Source organism: Melospiza georgiana, chromosome 2 (genome assembly GCF_028018845.1).
Source record: "Melospiza georgiana isolate bMelGeo1 chromosome 2, bMelGeo1.pri, whole genome shotgun sequence".
NCBI classification, from domain to species: domain Eukaryota; kingdom Metazoa; phylum Chordata; class Aves; order Passeriformes; family Passerellidae; genus Melospiza; species Melospiza georgiana.
Window position 1 is genome coordinate 67,227,291 of NC_080431.1, and position 18,719 is coordinate 67,246,009.

At 40.6% G+C, this 18,719-nt stretch overlaps 2 protein-coding genes across 3 annotated transcripts in view; one reads left to right on the forward strand and one right to left on the reverse strand.

Moving 5' to 3' along the window:
* DYNC2H1 (dynein cytoplasmic 2 heavy chain 1) overlaps positions 1 to 2,837 on the reverse strand; it is a 143,509-nt gene extending 140,672 nt beyond the window's left edge. For both annotated transcript variants that reach the window (XM_058045066.1, XM_058045065.1), the window contains exons 1-2: positions 2,473 to 2,837; positions 11 to 181 (exon numbers count right to left, since the gene is read on the reverse strand). In XM_058045066.1, coding sequence (XP_057901049.1) covers positions 11 to 181; positions 2,473 to 2,673 — 372 coding nt within the window. In that variant the 5' untranslated portion in view covers positions 2,674 to 2,837. The remainder of the gene's footprint in view (positions 1 to 10; positions 182 to 2,472) is intronic.
* Positions 2,838 to 3,690: 853 nt separating this feature from the next.
* Positions 3,691 to 16,798, forward strand: DCUN1D5 (defective in cullin neddylation 1 domain containing 5). The gene is made up of 8 exons (XM_058045340.1): positions 3,691 to 4,058; positions 6,649 to 6,731; positions 9,219 to 9,289; positions 9,686 to 9,777; positions 14,563 to 14,671; positions 14,766 to 14,870; positions 15,580 to 15,682; positions 16,453 to 16,798. Exons 1-8 carry the CDS (start codon positions 3,979 to 3,981, stop codon positions 16,506 to 16,508), a joined length of 699 nt encoding a protein of 232 aa, XP_057901323.1. The 5' UTR covers positions 3,691 to 3,978; the 3' UTR covers positions 16,509 to 16,798.
* Positions 16,799 to 18,719: the final 1,921 nt, after the last annotated feature.

Below are 18,719 nucleotides of genomic sequence, written 5' to 3' on the forward strand. Positions count from 1 at the left end.
TATTGCTCACCTTTAGTAATACTGGTGCAAAAACTTGTCGTACAGCTTGATAAAGGGTGTTGATTGGTGAATCTAGCATAGATGACACAAGAATATTACTGTGAAGATTATCTTCAGTAATTACATCAGGTCTCAGCTTAAAGAACACCAACACATTATTCTTTGAATCAGTAGCTTCAATCTGTAATAATCAAGAAAACAGGATTTGTTTAGAAAGCTGTTACTAACCATTTACAAAACAATTTACATCAAGAAAACATATAACATAACCATATTCCTCCCTCGGGACTTTGATAAAATTCTGGTAGTATTTTATTTGCACAGAAAATTAAAAATTTTATGATACTTATTTCTGAGTCCATAGGAACCTGACTTCCAACATCAAATACATAAGGCCTTCTACAGCATATAATGTCTGTAAATATCATCAGTTCTTACTATATTTTGAAAACTCCACTTACCACTTTCTCTGGACAAAACAGAAACTCTGTCTTGTGTAGAGAAACTAAGCACTAAGCCTATTTTTTTAATTGCATTTTTATGCTGCAAACCTTTGGGAATATTTTTCTATATATTCTAAATACTCTGTATGGTTCTCCTGAGTTTCTAAATACATTATTATAGATTTCTCAAGAACAGAGACAGGCATGCTCCTTCATCACTGAAATCATAAATTGCAGCATGACAAACGTTCCATCCACAGCCTAACTTATGGGTAAAGTTCAAAAACTTGCTATAAAGTAATTACTGAAATTATTTGTGGCTAAGGAGAAATCATAGAACTGGAAAATTTATTAAACATTTGATAAATTTATAGCAAAAAGATATGCTAAGCGAAATCCTAGATCCTGTACAATTGCAAACATTTGTGTACTATTTTTCTGTTAAAAGAAACAAAGGGTAGTAGAAACAGCTTTCAGTTCATTGGGCAGCATCAGTTTTACTTTCTTATCAAGTGTTTAGCCCAACTCCCACAGACATAGCTTCACTGAGACAAGTACAGAGTATAAGACCAACATGCATCTGATCTTCCACAGCTGCTGAAAGCTGCTTTGCACTTCAGACAGTGGCTCAGCAGCACCCCCAAAAACTGGGTCACAAATATGTTCATTCTTGCCTGAATACAGCAGGCACTAGACTTCACAGAGGATTAACCAAGGAGTTATGTAAGTTAAGGGTCCACATCCACATGCTGAGGACCCCTTACATGCTTCTTCCGTGCGTGAAACCACTGACATAAGAGACACCAAGTCCCTGGTCTCACTGCAGAACAACAGTCCCATTGTCAAGACCCACACCTTGCCTGTACACTCTGAATGGCTGCACCACACCGTGCCCTCCCTACACGGTGACACTGAGTGCACATCACACCCCATTGGCAGCAATCCCAAGAGTCACTTGCTGAACACAAGACTCAAGGCAGGACATTTCACACAATGAACCTCTGATTGCTTACAGCTGGACCCATCAATTTGAAAAATACATGCTTTGGACAAACACCCACTTTGGATTTGTCAAATATCAGCCAATGTGCCATACATAGGGTCCCATTCCCTGCATGGACACTGTCCATGCAATCCTTTAGGCCACGTGCTTGCAACCATGCCCAGGAAGAAATCATACATCCAACTCCATGCCCTGGGCCATTCACATAGAGACAATATACAACACACTAAAGCTGCATCAACATGGGCACAATCTGCTAACAAATGTATCGTCGGCTGACCATACAGTCTTTGTGGACTCTGGGGACAGTGTTCTTGTCTCAGCAAGGATAGAGTTAATTTTCCTACAGTGCTGTGTTTTGGGTTTAGTATGAGAATAATGTTAATATGACACAGTGGTTGTTGCTGAGCAGTAATTACCCAAAGCCAAGGACTTTTCAGTTTCCCATGCTCTGCCAGTGAGGAGAGCACAAGAGGCAGGGAGGCAGCATGGCCGGGGCAGCTGACCCGAACTGGCCGGAGGGATATTCCGTAGCACAGAGCATCCAGCTCAGTGTATGAACTGGGAGAACTGGTCGGGAGGCACCGATCGCTAGGCTGGGCATCAGTCAGGGGGTGGTGAATAACTGCACTGTGCATCTCTTGTCTCTCTTGGGTTTTATTCCCCTCTCTCGCCCCTTTTCATTACAGTTATTAACATTATTATTAGCGTGTTAGTAGTTAGCTATTATTATACTTTATTTCGTTTCAGTTATTAAACTGCTCGTATCTCAACCCACGGCGTTCTTTTCTTCCCGATTCTTCTCCCCACGGCGAGGTGGGGGGACAGTGAGTGGTACTTATTTGCCGGCTGGGGTTAAACCACGGCAGCCGCCAGAAGCTTGCAGCAGACACAGAGACCTGCACAGATATTCGCAGAAGGGAGATGTCTCCCAAATCTGACACGTTTTTACGGCCACCAAGCCTGGGCTGACTGCGGGCTCTGCCTCCCCGCTCGCACGCCGGGACGCGGCGGACACCACGGTACCTTGTTGGAGGCGCAGAGCTGCGCGCCCGAGTGCTGCACCACGAGCAGGAACTCATTGCCGTCGTCGAGGAAGCGGCTCAGCTCGGGACGGGAATGCAGCCCCCCGGCCAGGGCAGCGGCACCACCCGCCGGCTCCAGCCCGAAGTAGTTGGCAGCCGTGGCTGAAATAAAGCGCTTCCTCCTGTCTCCCTCCCCGGCCATGGTGGCGGCGCGAACCCCGACAAGGCGGGATCAAGGCGGGGGCGGATCCAGAGTGCCAGGGGAGCACATGCAGGCGCTGGCGAGATTGGACTCAAAAGGCTCACGGCGGGAAGGACGGCGGCTCGCTCCGGGGCACAGGGCTCCGGAGAGGCCCGGAGCCGTCCCGGCGTCGTCGGGACCCGTCACTATGGTGACCAGAGATGGCGGCCGTGGCGCGCAGGCGGCCTAGCTGAGGGTGGCGCGGGGCAGGGAGGCGGCGCTCGACGCGCTCGGAAATCAGCGGAACGGGGCGGGACGGGGCTGGAGCAGCGGGCGGAGCGGAAAAGGTGCAGCGCTGCTCCTTGGCACGGCAGCGGCACCCGGCAGTCACCCAGGGCTCGGCCGGCCCAATCCGCTGCCAGGCTTCTCCTGGGTTCACCGAAGCAGCTCGCCTGCCATCAGCTGCATCACGGCCGCCGCAGTACCTGGGGTGTTTTCCTCGCACCCGCCCCACTCCGCTAGGGAGCCCGTGGTGCCCGGTACAGCAAGGCGGAGAGGGACCGCGGTCCCAGCCCCGGCGAGTGCTGGGAGAATGCTCAGACCGCCCACCGGGACCACAGGCTTGTGGCTGCCCGTGGTTTCGCGGGCCAGTGCGGGCGTAGCGATCCGCGCCCCGCTCAGCGATCCCGGCCGCTTCTCTAGAGTCTCCCTAAAAGGACGGAGCGCCTCGCGTCCCGCCCAGCAGCTGCCCCTGAGCTCCGCCACCGCTCGCGGCTCTCGGCAGGCGGCTGTCCCAGCCCCGAGCCCGCCTCCGGCGCTGACGGACACCCAGCTCCCCCCCGGCTGTGACCGCGCGGGTTCCAAAGCACTGGAGGGGTTGGCGCTTCCCCGTTTATTTCGCTGCAAACGCCGAGCCGTAACCAGCACGCGCGCGGGCCCCGCTCCGGCCGGGAAACGCGCGCGGCAGCCCCGCCCTCCCGGGGGCGGGTCCCGGTGCGGCCCCGCCCCGGCGGCGCTAGCACTTCCTGCCCGGCACCGTCTGTGTCCGGGTCGTTCTCGCCGTTCTCTCCGCAGCCGATACCGCCCGCGCTCGCTCCCGCCCCCGGCACGACACCCGCTTCTGCGAACGGAGCGGCGGCGGCGTCTGCCCGCGGCGAGCGGGGGACGGCAGCGCCCAGTGGGGCTGGGGAGGAGCAGCAGGAACGGGGTCTCCCCTCGTTTCCTCACCGCCGGTCTCGGGAGGCGGCGGCGGCCAGGGGAAGCGAGCCCGGGGGGGCCTCTGCTGCGGGCCCCGGCAGCGGGGCGGCCCCGCCCCGAGGCAGGACGATGCCGGTGAAGAAGAAGAGGAAGTCCTCGGGGGCGGCGGCGGCGGACGACACCGGCCTCAAGAAATGTAAACTCGGCAGGTACCGTCTCGCGGGGCGGCGGCCGGTGCCGGCGGGCACGTCCCGGGCCGCTCCGCTGCGGGCCCCGGGCTGCGGCGGCCGGGGGGCTCCCCGGGGCGGCGGGCGGGCCGTGTGGGGCCCGGCAGGGCCGCGGCCGTGCCGGGGGACACGTCCGGTGCAGGTGCGGCGCTCGCTCGGCGTGCGGCCGCAGCGGCGGCGTGGTCACGCCTCGGCGAGAAACGCCACGGAACGGCTCCCGTTCCCGGCTGGCTTTGCCTTTGGCTCTGCCTCAAGGGCCAGTTCTGGCATTTGTGCCCATATTCTGTCTCGCTGGGGTAGGCGGCTCTCCGCTCTTTAAGGTTGCCGGTGCTTAGAGGCTCCGTGCTAAATCGTCGTTTCCTCTTTTTTTTTTTTTTCTTTTTTTTCCCCCTTTTTTTCTTCTTGTTTTTTTTTTTTTTTTTTTTTTTTTTGCTTTTTCGCAGTAAATTGGTAGGATTGGTCAGCACACTGGAAAACAAGAGCAGGAAAGGTTTCTCTAATAAATACAGGCGTCGGAAGCATCTTGTTCATTAGCTACTCTAAAAAGACCGCTTTATGCCGAGATACCCGAAAGTTGGTGTTAGAATGATAAACCATTAGCGCGGTGCAGCAGGAGCTTACAGGGTGGCTTCCCCGAAGTAACTGCCTGCTTCGTCTATTAGACCTTGTTAAGTATGCCAGTAGAGCAGTAGTTACGGCTAACGTCCTGAGGACATGAGGATACAAAGGACTTGCGAAATCCACATTATGGGAATGGCTATTGCAAAAAATTGTGGTGTATGGCCTTTCTCGTTGGCTGGCCAAACTTGAGCTTAGAAGTACACAGGCTCTTATTTTGTTATGATTGTTCATTTTGGGTAACCATTCCAGAGCTCATTTTTTGTAGTCATTGATGACCTTTTAGTTTCAATCTGTTATTCATTGCCTATAAATCTCTTGTTGTGCCAGCATTATCCTCTGTACCACTCTACTCTCTCATGGTTCTGCCTCAAAGTATATTTAGAGGGAACACTTCTGTTTTCTCATACTTTACTTTGTATACTTCTAAAAACTAAGTTATTCTGGTTTGTAATACCAAATTTCAGTTTCCGTGCTCATCTTAGCACTTGTTTGCATGTGTTCACTTTCAGTTTGTCTTTCTAGAACACTGTTAACGGAAATTTAGGATCTTAATTTCTTTTACTTAGTGTTTTTTTAGCTTAGGAAAAGAAAAAATCTCACAGATTCTACAGGGAGCTGGTTGTTGGGCAGAAACTATGATGTCAGTCAGAGTTCATGCTAGGTGATCAGAAAATGCTAGATACACAAGCATTTTTGGCATTATGTTCTTACACAACAAGTTATTGGTAATATTCTTTAGTAAAATCAGTGATTACAAATAGATCTATGTTAATCTGGATAAAGCCAATAAGCAATAGCACACCATATGACTCTGCCTCTTTCTGGTGACTTGAGTTCCTCATGCCAGTTGGATGGACGGATGAATGTTTGTAGGACTCCTTTAATTCTAGCTTTCAGCACAGAATGCTTCTTCTTAAGAGTGTTGTGTTCTTTAACAGTGAAGCTAAAAATGATACATGGGAGTTAAAGTTGTTCATCCCTCTCAGAATTGAACTATTCTTCTCCTGCTTGACGTTTTAATTTTAAAATTGCAATGTGGGAGCTGTATAATTTTAAAGCCTCATATGATTAGTTCTCACCTCATTGTTAGAAATAACCTTAGCTTGTTTAAAAGGTCTGTAATTTGTGTTTGAAAGGAGGATGCATTGAAAAGGTGCTGCAACTCCTTACTGACTGAAGGTGCCTTTGTGTAGTCGGTGTTTTTACTGGAAGAAATTCTGTGCGTTCTTTTAATGAACGATGAATTAGAGAATTCACTTCCTAGGCAAACTGGGTTGTGTGTTACATAATGAAAACAATGATGGGGGAAGCTCTGTGTGCTGAGCAGCTTCAATCTTGCCACAGATTGCACACTGCTATTCTGGTATATGTACCAAATAGCTATAGAATTTGTAGATGCTTAATTACATGTATAATGTAAACCAATTGACCGGGTATTTTTCCCAGATTTGAATGGTTAACTATAAATAGCCTGACTTTTAAATATGTCAAACTCTGCAGCTTCTGTTGACCTTAATGGGGTCTGTGCATGTTCAGCACTCTTGAAAATCAAGCTGCTTATTAGAGACCTAACATTAAATGCTTGTATGTATAAATAAAAATAGATAATGAGGCATTTGAATTACTGAGGAGTGATATTTTGGCCATCTGTGTGGGGCTTTTTTTGTTTAATATCTACAAGATAACAGTACTTCTGCATTTCAGGAAAAGTAATAGTTGCAATAAATTGAGCTATGAGATGGTTGTAATCTAAAGGTAATTTTATGTTCCAGCAGCTGAGGATGACACAGCTGCCTTTTATGAAATTCAGCATAACTCTAGATGTATACTGACCTCATTAAACAATTTAAGTAGATTCATAATAAATATTGTGTAATTTAATTTTTCCTGGTTTTCACATGTGTCATTAAAATAACACTGTTCATCCCTGTGTTTCTATTTGCTACTGCAGATCACAAGCATCTGGTAAAGTAATAAGTGGAGAGGAACATTTTTCAAGCAAAAAGTGCCTGGCTTGGTTTTATGAATATGCAGGTAATATGCAATGCATTCGTGTTTGAAACTATATGATTTTGTTTTAAATAATGCAATACATAAAACATTACTTGCGTTTTGCTTTTTGTATGCTGATGTAGACATATGTCCATGTATTTGCTTCCTTATAACATGCGCTTGAATTAGGATAGCTTTTATTATTGCATTCTTGGTATTTGTTCTTTTTTACTTGTTTTTGTTTATGCTTTATAACTTTAAAATGAAACAACAGATATGAGCAGTACTATGTTGAGCCGGGATATACTGAGTGATTCACTTCTTGCTTTGAAATTGTCAAGTAGAAGTCGGGACATTCAGAGATGATTCAGATTGATGCTTGTGTGTCTAACTATATCTTCTTTGTGATCATATTGGAAGGCTAATGATATAGGTCATGATTTAAGCTCCTTGGATTTCTGTTTACAAAACAAAATAATAGAGGTTTATACTGGTTTTCCGTCTGAGAATTTGTACTAATATTTTTTATATTCTAAATATCAATGTTTCATTCCAGAAGTATTTGAAGTAGCCTCTTTCAAACAACTCACAATTGCCATCAAATAGCTGCTTTAAGTGAATATGCAGTGTATATCTCTGCTATTTATTTACCAATTCTATGGTTTCTGAATTCAGGATTTCTGAATCGTTATTAATTTCTTGTCTGGTCACTACTTAAAGTCCATCATAGCTGGTTGGTGATTAAAACTCAATAATTGTCAGATCTTAGTATGGAGAGAGCTGCTGATTTATCTGCCAGCAGTTGTTTTGAGTATATTTATCAAGACTGATATTTTCTTTGCAATCTTTTCACACCAATGAACTACTCTTGTTTATAGTAATCTGCTCTATACTTTAGATTTGAGGCATACTCTTCTGGAGTGGAGTCTTTTCTAGGGAAATAATAATTCAAAGTTAATTTTCTTGTGATAAATTTCTTTGCACATTCTTCAGAATTAATGTCTGTAAATTTTGTCTTTGTTATTGAGTCAAGCATTGAATGTAGGAGGTTATACTTTTAGTTAACCAGCAATCAAAAAATGCCACGTTTCTAGCATGAGCTAGAATTCCAATTAACTTATATACAACAGAAGCTAAAATGCTTCCATTAAAAGATAAAACTATACACACACATTTAAGTGTATGAGTTTTATGTATGATTTCTGGACCAGAAACACTCATTCAAGCTTTTACTTGTCATTGCCAGTGGACCCTTGTATGTGTTTCTCTTCATAACTTGCTGGGGTTTTTTAAGAATTTTCTATCTAACACTGTTTGGCCTTGCTTACCTAGGCAAAATGTCCATTGCAATGTTTTTCAGAAGGTAGGTATTCATGATGTTAAGTGTCAGTTGGATTTTATTTTTCTGCAGAAGTAGCCATTCTCAATAGGTTTTATTGACGGTGTTCTTACCTCACAGTGAGTAGTTATTCAAAGCACATTATCCAAACTCTTTAAGAGGCTTCTGCTTACACTGGCAGCAGATAAAGTGGAGACAGATTCGTCAAGGACTCTGCCTATTATAAGTAGCAAAATTTGCCAAAAAGTTGTGAAGTGGTATGTTGTTTTGGAAGCTAAAACCTTTGCCTTTGACATTAGTTCATACTCATTAACTGTTAATGTAGTGATCCAGGACGCATTCAAATACTGTGTTGACAGGCCTTTTAATAATATTTGGCTGCCCAGTAGGAGTCATTTTTGGAGGCTTAGTCGAAATAACTGAAGCCAGAGAGATTAGAGGAAAAAATGACCTGGAGTGTCTGTATGCACTCTTTAAAGGCACTATTTTGCTGCATTTTAGAGATTTTGCTGTTAAAATGGAGAAATAACAGCATAACGCTAACTGTTGTGGTTCAAATCAATTTGTTTTCATTATGGTCCTGAACCTTTTTTTTGCTTTGTATATGGCTAACATGCTCAGCATTTCTTCAATTTATTGTTTTCACTTTGTTTGTTTTACTCAGCATTGTAAAACTCATCTTACTTTATTTGTAGATTCACTCTCTGTGTTAGTGTAAACCCATAATGTTAGCACCATGGAAAGAATAATATGTGTAATAGTAGCTCAGACAGAATTAGAATTTTTTTGTTGATGATAAAATAATTTTTTAAGAACATTATTTATAAAGTGACTTCAGCAGAGAGTAGCAGTACCCAAATTGTCTTAAAACAATTGAGTGCCACACTTATTGGAGTTGAGCTGGTCAATAGGAAGCTCAATGGAGTTTTTTGAGAACTCGGATACAAAACTAAGATGGCTCATCTGCTCTCATAGGAAGGCAGTGCACAGCACAAACATTCTGGTGTAGCACATACATGTCTACACAATTGCACTTGATAGAATAGGTCTTGCTTAAAAGCTACTTAATATTGTAATTCAATGTTTTTAGAAATACTTTGGGTGCAATATAGCCTAATTATTGTTCATAACTCTTATGAGCAGTGAATGTTACTTGGATTTTTCACTCTGGTGTGGTTTTTGCTTTGAAGGTCCTGATGAAGTTGTAGGCCCTGAAGGAATGGAAAAATTCTGTGAAGACATCGGTGTTGAACCTGAAAATGTAAGTTTCTTTCATAGTGCTAATAACACCTAAGGGGATATTTGATAAGGTTAAATTCTGTGTATAACTCTTAACTCCACTAAGCAGAGAGTTTTTCATCTTCCTGCTTGTAGGAGCTGCTCTAAGATATTTCAGCTGAATACATCAGTTTTACTTGGCTGGTGTGTGAGGTTTTTTGGGTGGGTTTATTATACTTAATTTTCAAAAATTGAAAGTGAGGGAAAAATTGAATGTAGCTGAACTTTTTAGTGGTAACAAATATGATGACTAAGCATGTATCACAATTGCTAGAATGTTTGAATGCTTTAGAGTTTTGTTCTTGGACATTAGTAAATCAGCCTTTTCTTATGTACTGACTTCTTTTCCTCCCCTTATTTTTATTTTTGTTTCCTCTAGATTATTATGTTAGTTTTAGCCTGGAAACTAGAGGCTGAAAGCATGGGATTTTTTACCAAGGAAGAATGGTTAAAAGGAATGACCTCATTACAGTAAGAGTGTTTTTACATATCTAATAGAATGTTCTAATTTTATAATTGTACCTGTAACTTAACTATTCTTGTTCTGTTTCGTGTATGTTGGAAAAAATACACAAAAAAAGCTGTCTTTTAGTTCTTGTTTTGGTCCACAACTACAAAATTAATCTGAGTTAACTCAAAGGATTAAATTATTGTCTAAACCTTGTTAAGTCAGGTTTTGATGGCTTCCTTTTCTTGCAACAATATGTTAAAATACCATTGTAGTTAGCAGATATAAATAAGTAGATCAGGAGATGCACATAAGCATGTCTCAGCACTGATATTATGGAAAGATTTTACTGATTTCTGTGCTTTATAGATGATGACTGGATAGTAATTTTGGCTATTGGTGTTATTTATTAGATGCACATCAGAAGCCATGCTTAATGCTTAGGTTAAGTAACACCTTTTCAATTTATAAGTTAACTTCTTGCTCTTTCTGTTTGCATTTGGATTTTTGATTAGTTAATGCTCTGCCTAAAGAGTATTTCTTACATTAAACTAATCAGGTTTTTTTTTGTGAGGCTTAAGTCAGTTGTTACTTTTTGTTCATTCTTTGTTGAACTATTTATGGTACCCTAGTGTTGTAAGGCTGTCTTGTTATGACACTGCATTTAATATTACAAATAGGGAACTACTCTTGCAGCTAGAGCAGAGTTCCCTGTCACTTGTGGATTGGTTTGGGAAATTGTATCAGGCATATACCCTCTGGTTACTCAAAACTCTGGAGTAAGTGACTCTGGACTGACTCAACTCTTACTTGATTTGGCATCAGGCTTCTGACAGTTGCCTTGATTATTTTGTGACTATCACCAGAAATTAAATTAGGAGTGGGAATTATTAAATTGCCTGAAGTTCAGGGTGACAGATTAAATTCTGGGTGCGTGATTTTTCAGATGCAGTGAATGGGTATTGGTCACTTATCTGAAGTATTTAATTCTTACCCCCAAATAGAAGCTTAAAGAGTTAGCCAGTTTCACAGAATGCAAACACAGACATGTATGAAATCAGGCACCTGTTCAGAGCCCATGTTTTAGACTAATAATTTGCTGACTGGAAGTCTTCTGGTTCTTTTCAGAACAGAGCTGGTCATGCTATAGTCTAAATGTGTTTAATACTGAAAATAGGGTACTGCTGTGCGTTTTCATAGAAACAGACTTCTGGTGAGAGCTCTTGCCTGAGCCTAAAGCAGTTGATGTGTATGTTTGCTTCCCCTGTTGCTCTCTAAAAAGCTGGCTGAGCAGCTGGGTGAAGCAGAGATGCTCACATAGCACAACTCAAGATCCATAGGCTAAAAAATACGTGCAGGTTTTGGCTGGGAGTGAGCAAGCAGTTCTGTGATGTTTAGCTGCCATCTGAGGTTAAACCATGATGAAAGAAAATACAAAGATGTAGACTTGTGCTGTTATTGCTTACTAGAAAGGGAGGATTATATTATGGGATTCCATCTGGAATGGGGTTATCTATTTTCTCTTGAAAAGTCTGAAAGGAGTTTGAAGGAAAAGGGTTTTACACTTAATAAAATATTATTGCATGCTTACACAGCTTATTTCTTTTCTTTCTAATTTTTGCATGAAGAAATGAGATTGAAATGCATTAAAACCCTAGAGTGTATTCCACATAGACTTCTGTATAGAATCTTTATTTCAAGATACGTGAAATGTTGCACAAGATAATTGCATGAACAGTGCTGGGTGGGATTTAGCTCAATAGTAAGATACCTAAATGTTTGGTTTATGCGCAAGAGCTGGATTTCTTAAACTCTTACTGCAATCTTTGGAGATCCAGTCAGTGTAATGGAGCCTGGGGAAGTATCCAGTTTGCCCTAAGACCTAATGACTGGTCACCTCAATTGCTCTTAGAGGTTGCTTGAAAGAATGGCAACACCTGAAGCTTAGGACATCCCTGACAGTTAGATGGCAGCATTTGGGTGCCTGGATCTTGAAGTGACATTCTCTCTGCATGTTGTTTTGTAATACACTGGTGAGGTTTGCTGTTTATGAGAAAAATAAATGTGTGGTGAGGTAGATACTGTCAAAATGAAGGTGAATTCAATCTAAATATCATCTTATGAGACCTAAGCAGCTTAGGCTGGGAGGTTTCCAGTATGTTGTGTAGGTGGGGTGAATTCTGCCCTGTATGTGTGTGTGTGCATATACATATATATGTATGTATATATGCAAGCTCTCTTCATGGCAGACAGAATCAAGTACCTCTGCTAGGCTGATTATTTCATCCTTCTTAGGATGAAATGTATATAATAACCTTGAATGCTTTTGGTTTAATGTTTGTAAACATCTTACTGATTTTTCTTTTTAGTAAAAGACAAGTATATATGAATAGCTATGAAATGTAAAACATTGGACTATCTGAGTAGGAGTTAATGAATCATCAGTTTGTCCGTGTTAGCTGTGCCTCAGATGATCTCTCTATCTAAACAGAAATTAAAGTACATTCAGTTTGTGGTGCTAATTTGAGTTTTGTTAAAAATGTGACATAGGGATGAGAAGAGAATGTAGTAAGCTAATGTCTAATTTTGTTCATCTTGAGGTAACACTATTCAGTGCTATCTTTCAGTAAAGACAGTTTGGGAAATTGCATCTTTTTCTAGTGTCTATACAGGAGTTTAGTGTTAATTCACTTGTGCTAATGAGAAGGTTGTTCTGCTTATTAGGAAGATTATTCCAAGTATGGGTGACCTCGGTTGTCTGTTTTATGGTGCAGCCACACAGGCAGCTGTGCCTTTGTAAAAGAGGAGTTTGACAACTCCTTGCCTATTTTTGGGAGGAAGGTCAGTTGCTAGGTACAGAAATGCCTTAAACAACTTTAACCAAAATATGTCTGTGTGTCAGGATCCAGAGGTTGGTGCTGGTCTGAGCATGATCCATTTGGCTTTTTGTTATAAATGCACTGATAATAAATTGCTTAGGAGTCGTGATACTTAATTATTGCTCATTTTCATACCAACTTTTTCAAAAGAATAAATTGTGTATTAAAATACACATAGCCAATAGTATTGTAGACAATAGCTGGCATTTTACTTTGCACTTAGATTTATGATTATTTGAACAATTTTAACAAAGTAGTTTGCAAGAAATTTAAACATACTGAAATTTGAGTTTACCCATGATATGGTAAATAGTCTATCAAGTTATATCTAACAATGTGTGATAAATCCACTATAAATATTTTATATGTCACTAGTACACTTAAAACTTGAGCATTTAGGTAGATTAAATAGGTAGATTTGTCCTCAAATGTGTAGAACATTCTGGTAGAAATAGGAAGCTTTGAACAGTAGAAGAGATATGAATAAAAAACACAATGCCTTTCTACCATAGCATAATGCCATTTTAAGGGTTAAATAGTAGAATACAGACCAATTCAATGGCTGAAGACAAAAAAAGTAATTTTTTTTTGTTACATTTACTAAATCTCATTTAACAAGAGATCTTTTCAATTCGTTATATGGTTTATCACAGAATATACTAGTTGTCATCTGAATATGTAGCCTAATTAGCTAATAGTTTTATTTATTTAACACCAGTGTTGGCTAGGACTTAGTGCTGCTTTAGGTAGATGCTGCTAGGTACAAGAAATAATAAAAGGTTGCATCAGTTGGAATTGCTACTGAGACAGACTGACAGACAGCTGTGCACACACGGGCTGGCAGATCTGAGGAATGGGAAGTATCAGCTGTGGGCAAAGTAGAGCATCAAAGCCCAGCAGCCCTTGCTGGAGGCCTGTGTGACAAGTCCATGTGGAGCTGTTAGAGGTGCAAATGTATTCTCTGAGAGGCAGGCTGCTAAAAGGGGGACACGTGACCAGAGGAAGTATTTATGTACAGCTGCTTTTCTGAAAGTATGCTTCTTCATGAAGGATACAAGGCAAGGCAGATTTTTTTAATTTATTCTTTTTTAGTCATGGCAGCTTTTATAAGAATAGAATGTCCTGTTATAACTGTTCTATTGAGTGAATATTTTCTGGAGGATTAGCAAAGTTAAATTGCATTCTCCTTTGGCATTGTTGGTGAATCTGACCCATTTTCTATTTCCTTGCTGAGTAAAGTACAAGGAGATCTTTCTGCCAAGGGGTTATTTTTGCCAAAGCTTTATCCTGTTGACTAGTGGACCTGTATGTTCTCATAGAGCCTTTGATTTTTCGGTTAAATGTTACTGACTATTAATCAGGTGATTAATGTTTTATCAGAGCTTGCATTTATCAGTCATAAAACATGAGCAGACTAGTATGTTTTGCAGAGTGCCTGCTCAATCCTGCCAGTTGTAAACACACACTTGAAAACTACGTGTTTAGGGTTTACATTTTCCCATTATTTACTGCTGGATTTTACCCCTTAATGCTCACTGAATGATGTTGTCTTCAAACATTCATAGTGATTGGAAGATAAGATACGGCTGGGTGTGAGTATAGATTACAGAGTTTGGAATTAAAAGACTATTATTTGAAATGTGAAGCATGCACTTCATATTATGTTGCTGATATATTTAAAATTAAAAACTTGCTTACAGAAGCCAGCATTCATTTCAGTGAGCTGCAAATATTGAGCATGTTCAAGATTCTTCAAGTCAGTTTCACAGTATTACTCCTGTGTTCAAGTATTTCACAGTATATCTAATGATTGCACTGTGACGATTTCAGGTTTTTGTGTTTGCTGGCTTTTTTTTTTGTTGTTGTTGCCTGATGTTGTGTTTTGAACTCCTAATGTTTTGGTTTTTTGTTGGTTTTTTTTTTTTTAAGGTGTGACTGTACAGAAAAATTACAGAGTAAATTTGACTTCTTACGGTCACAGTTGAATGACATTTCATCCTTCAAGAATATCTACAGATACGCCTTTGATTTTGCAAGGGTAAGACTGCTGAAATGTTAGGAAAGTTCTTACTTTGATTTATTCAACAAGCTTGTACTTGATTGGTTTCTGTGCTTTCTTTATTCAACCTTAGGAAAAAGACCAGCGAAGTCTTGATATTGATACTGCAAAGTCCATGTTAGCTCTTCTGCTCGGAAGAACTTGGCCACTGTTTTCAGTATTTTATCAATACCTGGAGGTACAAGTTTCCTTGACTTTTTGAATGTTGGCATAGTAGTTGAACTGTTCTGTGAGAATATTGTGGTTTTTTAATTCAAAAATGTCTCTGTATTGCTCCCTTTACCTTGCTCAATGTGCTTATGAAACAGTAATGTTCTTGTATGCATCAAAATACTTTTCTTCCTCTCTATGCCCCAGCCCCTTTTCTTATCAAAGACAGCTAAAATTCCATCTTGGTTTTACTCTTAAATATAAACTGGAAAGTAAGTAGTAGAACCCCACTAGTCTATTCAGCTGCATCTGCACTGCATTTCAAGTTTGCTTTTTGTGTCCTTATGATCATAATGTATTGTACCCTGGAGAAAATGAGATTTTTAAATTTTTTTTAATAGTTCATTCTGAAAATACATCTCAGCTAGATATGCCCCACTTTAGGGCTAGGCAAAAATATACCAGTTTTTGAAGCTTAGAGGGTTAACTTAACTGATTTCCAGGTTTTGGGGAATTTGATTCTGTTCTGATCGTCCAAGAAATCATTTCATGTTGTTTCATAACTACAAAATATGTTCATGTGTAGTACTTTTTTAAAATAGAAAATCAAGTAAGTAATAGCCATTGTAACCTATTAAATAGTTTGTTAGGAACTCATTGATGATAAAAAGATAAATGCGGTGCAGGAGTACCAAATGCCACTTGACATTTTAATATTTTGAAATTACTTTTCCTAGCAATCGAAGTATAGAGTTATGAACAAGGATCAGTGGTACAATGTACTAGAGTTCAGCAGAACTGTCCATGCAGATCTTAGCAACTATGATGAAGATGGTGCATGTAAGTATTCTTAATGTTTTGCTTATTCAAATATTAGCAGAGAATTTTAAAATTGCGTAAAATGAATTTCTATTGCAGAAACAATACTGTAAGGTTTGGGTTTTTTTCCAACAATGAATACAAAAACAGCCCTGATAACCATCCACCTTCAAGCTGCAGCTATTAATTTTTCCTACTTGTTTGTCAGGGGTATAGTATGTAAATAGTATGATGATTTACTTGAGCCAGCTTGTATTCAGTGAGAATCTAGTGAAGGTGCTTGCTGCATGCAACTGTAGACTTGCAAGTAGAATTATAAACAGCAAACTCTCATTTTGTACTGATATATAATAAACCATATATAATAAACCATAGCTTAACAATTTTTGCCTACTTGCTGGTATTTGGGGCTGAACTTTCCACCTGGCTGGTAGTCAGTCATGCCATGACTGAATTCCCTAAGTCCTATTTTGGTCCATGTTGTAATTGTTCACAATTTTGAAAACTTAGGAAAGAAGGAATTAGTTGTGTTGTTTGGAACATTTGTAAGATTATTTTTATGCCTTCCATTCCGTTCACTCCACCTGTCAGATATCGGGAACAATTTTTTCCATAAAATGGGGGTTTTTTGCACTTTTTGTCATCCTTGGATTGGAATGATTGTACTAATCTATGAGTATTTTACCATGGGATTGCCATGGATGTTTCCGAGAACAGTAGTTTTAAACCCTCATACTGAAAATGTTTGAAAGACATTGCCCATTATAACTCCAAGTTTTGTCTGTCTGCAGGGCCCGTACTTCTGGATGAATTTGTTGAATGGCAGAAAGTTCGTCAAGCGTCATAGCAAGAATTCAAAAGAAAATGCAAGAGTTTTTTTTTTGGTGCCCGCCTGTACACAAAGTAATGAGAAAAACAAAGGATTGCATTTTCATTCATAAGAAAGACTTTACAGTAATTTTTTTTCCTTTTTTAAGGAGACTTTCTTGTTACATGTGATATGGGCATTGAACCACACCTCTTCTGAGACTGAAAGTTGGAGTTCTTGTTTTGAGTCTTATGTTTATAGCATTTCTTTCAGAACAATAAAGATTCAGATTTGTGACAAAGGCCTAAAAGTGAAGGATGTCCCTTGAATGTGAGTGTGGTGTCTATTTTTAAAACCAAATCTATAAGATATCTTTCTCAGAAGTGCCCTTTGCTATGAATTTTTGAAGACCTTAAAATGCTTAATTGGCGCTCTTGCTTGCTGTTGGTGTGATTGTCTGTGTGGCAGATGTTAGAAAGAATGGCTGATTTTGGAAGCCCTGGGTGGGAGTGTGCTAGTTTATGTAGTAAGTATTGGTCATGGGTTGTGCCACGGTTTTCAGCTCCTCGTGGAGATAAAGGCCTTAAACTCCTGCTATTGTTTTTTATTTCTCTGTCTATTTCCCACCCAGTGGCATGGCATTTAATGGCAGACCCTTTCAAAGTAGAAAGGTGTAGAAGAAATGGCTTTGTGTGCAGAATGGCTGAAAACTAGTTGCCTGTACTTCAGATGCTAAACACAGATACTCTTTGGTACAGCAAGGCAGCTTCAGATTTTTACTGCTATTTAGGTTTTTTGGATTGCTTTGTACAAGTGCAATTTATATTTAAAAGGGAAAACTGGGAAGACTTGTTTTCATGCTTTTCTTCTTGCATGTTTTAGACTGGAGGCACTCATAACATGACTTTTTTTTCCTCTCTGGATGGTTTTCATAATATAAACTATTTAATCACCTACATTTCACCAAGTAACAGGCTGCATGTAACAGGATATTGAATAGCACCCTGTTACTCTGTGTTCTGAGTCCCAAAACTACTGTTGCTTGCCCTTTTAGGCATTCAGTATTCATTACAACTTTTAAATATAGTAGAAGTTTCTCACTCTACCTCCATGCCCAGGAGACTCAATGCCACCCTAGATAAGGGAAGGGATTTTAATCAGTACATGTGAAAAACCAAACCAGAATGAGAGAATGAAGCATTTCCAACTTCTGCTTTATTATATAAATGTATTATACAGACTGTGATAATACTGGAAGACTCTCAGTTGGTGATCAAGGCCTGTGTGCCAAATATTTTAACAAGTGAAATAAGAATAGACAATGTAAGCTAGGCATGACTTGAAGATCTTTGCCTCAGGGAAATTCTGTTTTGCACATCCCTTAGTCAGACTAAGAAGCGCGAGTTTTCCTGTCCTTAAGGAAAGCTGTGTTTCCAAGATGATTTTTTTTTTAAGAAGGCGGGTGGAAAAAGGAAGGTATGAAGAGAAATAAGGGGTACCAACCAAGTGTGTGCCTGTGCTCTTTTTCTACTACTGAGGACCACACTTGCAGCTTCTCTGGAAGTATGCTTGCTGTGGGCTGCAGGACACTGCAGTGCTGGGCTGTGGGCTGTTCTGCGAGTCACCTTGAGCTGTAGAAGCTTGGTTTCACCCAAGTGAGGAAAGCACCGGAGGAAAAGATACTTGGAAGATTTCTGCTTGTACGATAGCTAGTGTCTGTGTGCATGTAAACAGATGCACTCCAGCTGCTCTAAATATTTTTTTCCCATATTTTACAAAAAGTACCTAATTTTAGAGCTCATGTGAGCTGCAGCATTTCCCTTCAACATGTTACAAGTTATCCATTTGCATTGCTGATAATTCTGATGTCACTCATAACAGAGTGCCTTTCATTTAGGAATTGCCCTACTCCACAGGAAGCTTCTGCCAGAATGAGATTAATTTCAACAGTCCTAAGACCTGCTGGTACAATAAGGTCCTAAGATGCACAGATAAACATGCACCATGTTACTGATGTCAAGGGATGTACTGCTGTACACTAAATCTCTTCAGGGATGTTGATTCTAAAATTACTTTCAAGTTCACTGCAATGACTCCTTGCATACTGTGTTTAGTCCCCACTAGGGTGTTCTCTTTCCAAAAGTTTTGAAATTCTGGTCAGAAGAATCTTTTATAGCTTGATTTTTTAAAAATCATTGCTTTTAGGTAACTGCAAGCTGTTGTGAGTTCAATTTAAACCATTTGGTCCTA

Coding starts and splice junctions, on each gene's coding strand:
- DCUN1D5 (XM_058045340.1), top strand. CDS start 3,979: ATGCCGGTGAAGAAGAAGAGGAAGTCCTCGGGGGCGGCGGCGGCGGAC. Junction 9,778..14,562: donor AAAGGAATGACCTCATTACA/GTAAGAGTGTTT, acceptor TTTTTTTTTAAG/GTGTGACTGTACAGAAAAAT. Junction 15,683..16,452: donor CTATGATGAAGATGGTGCAT/GTAAGTATTCTT, acceptor GTCTGTCTGCAG/GGCCCGTACTTCTGGATGAA.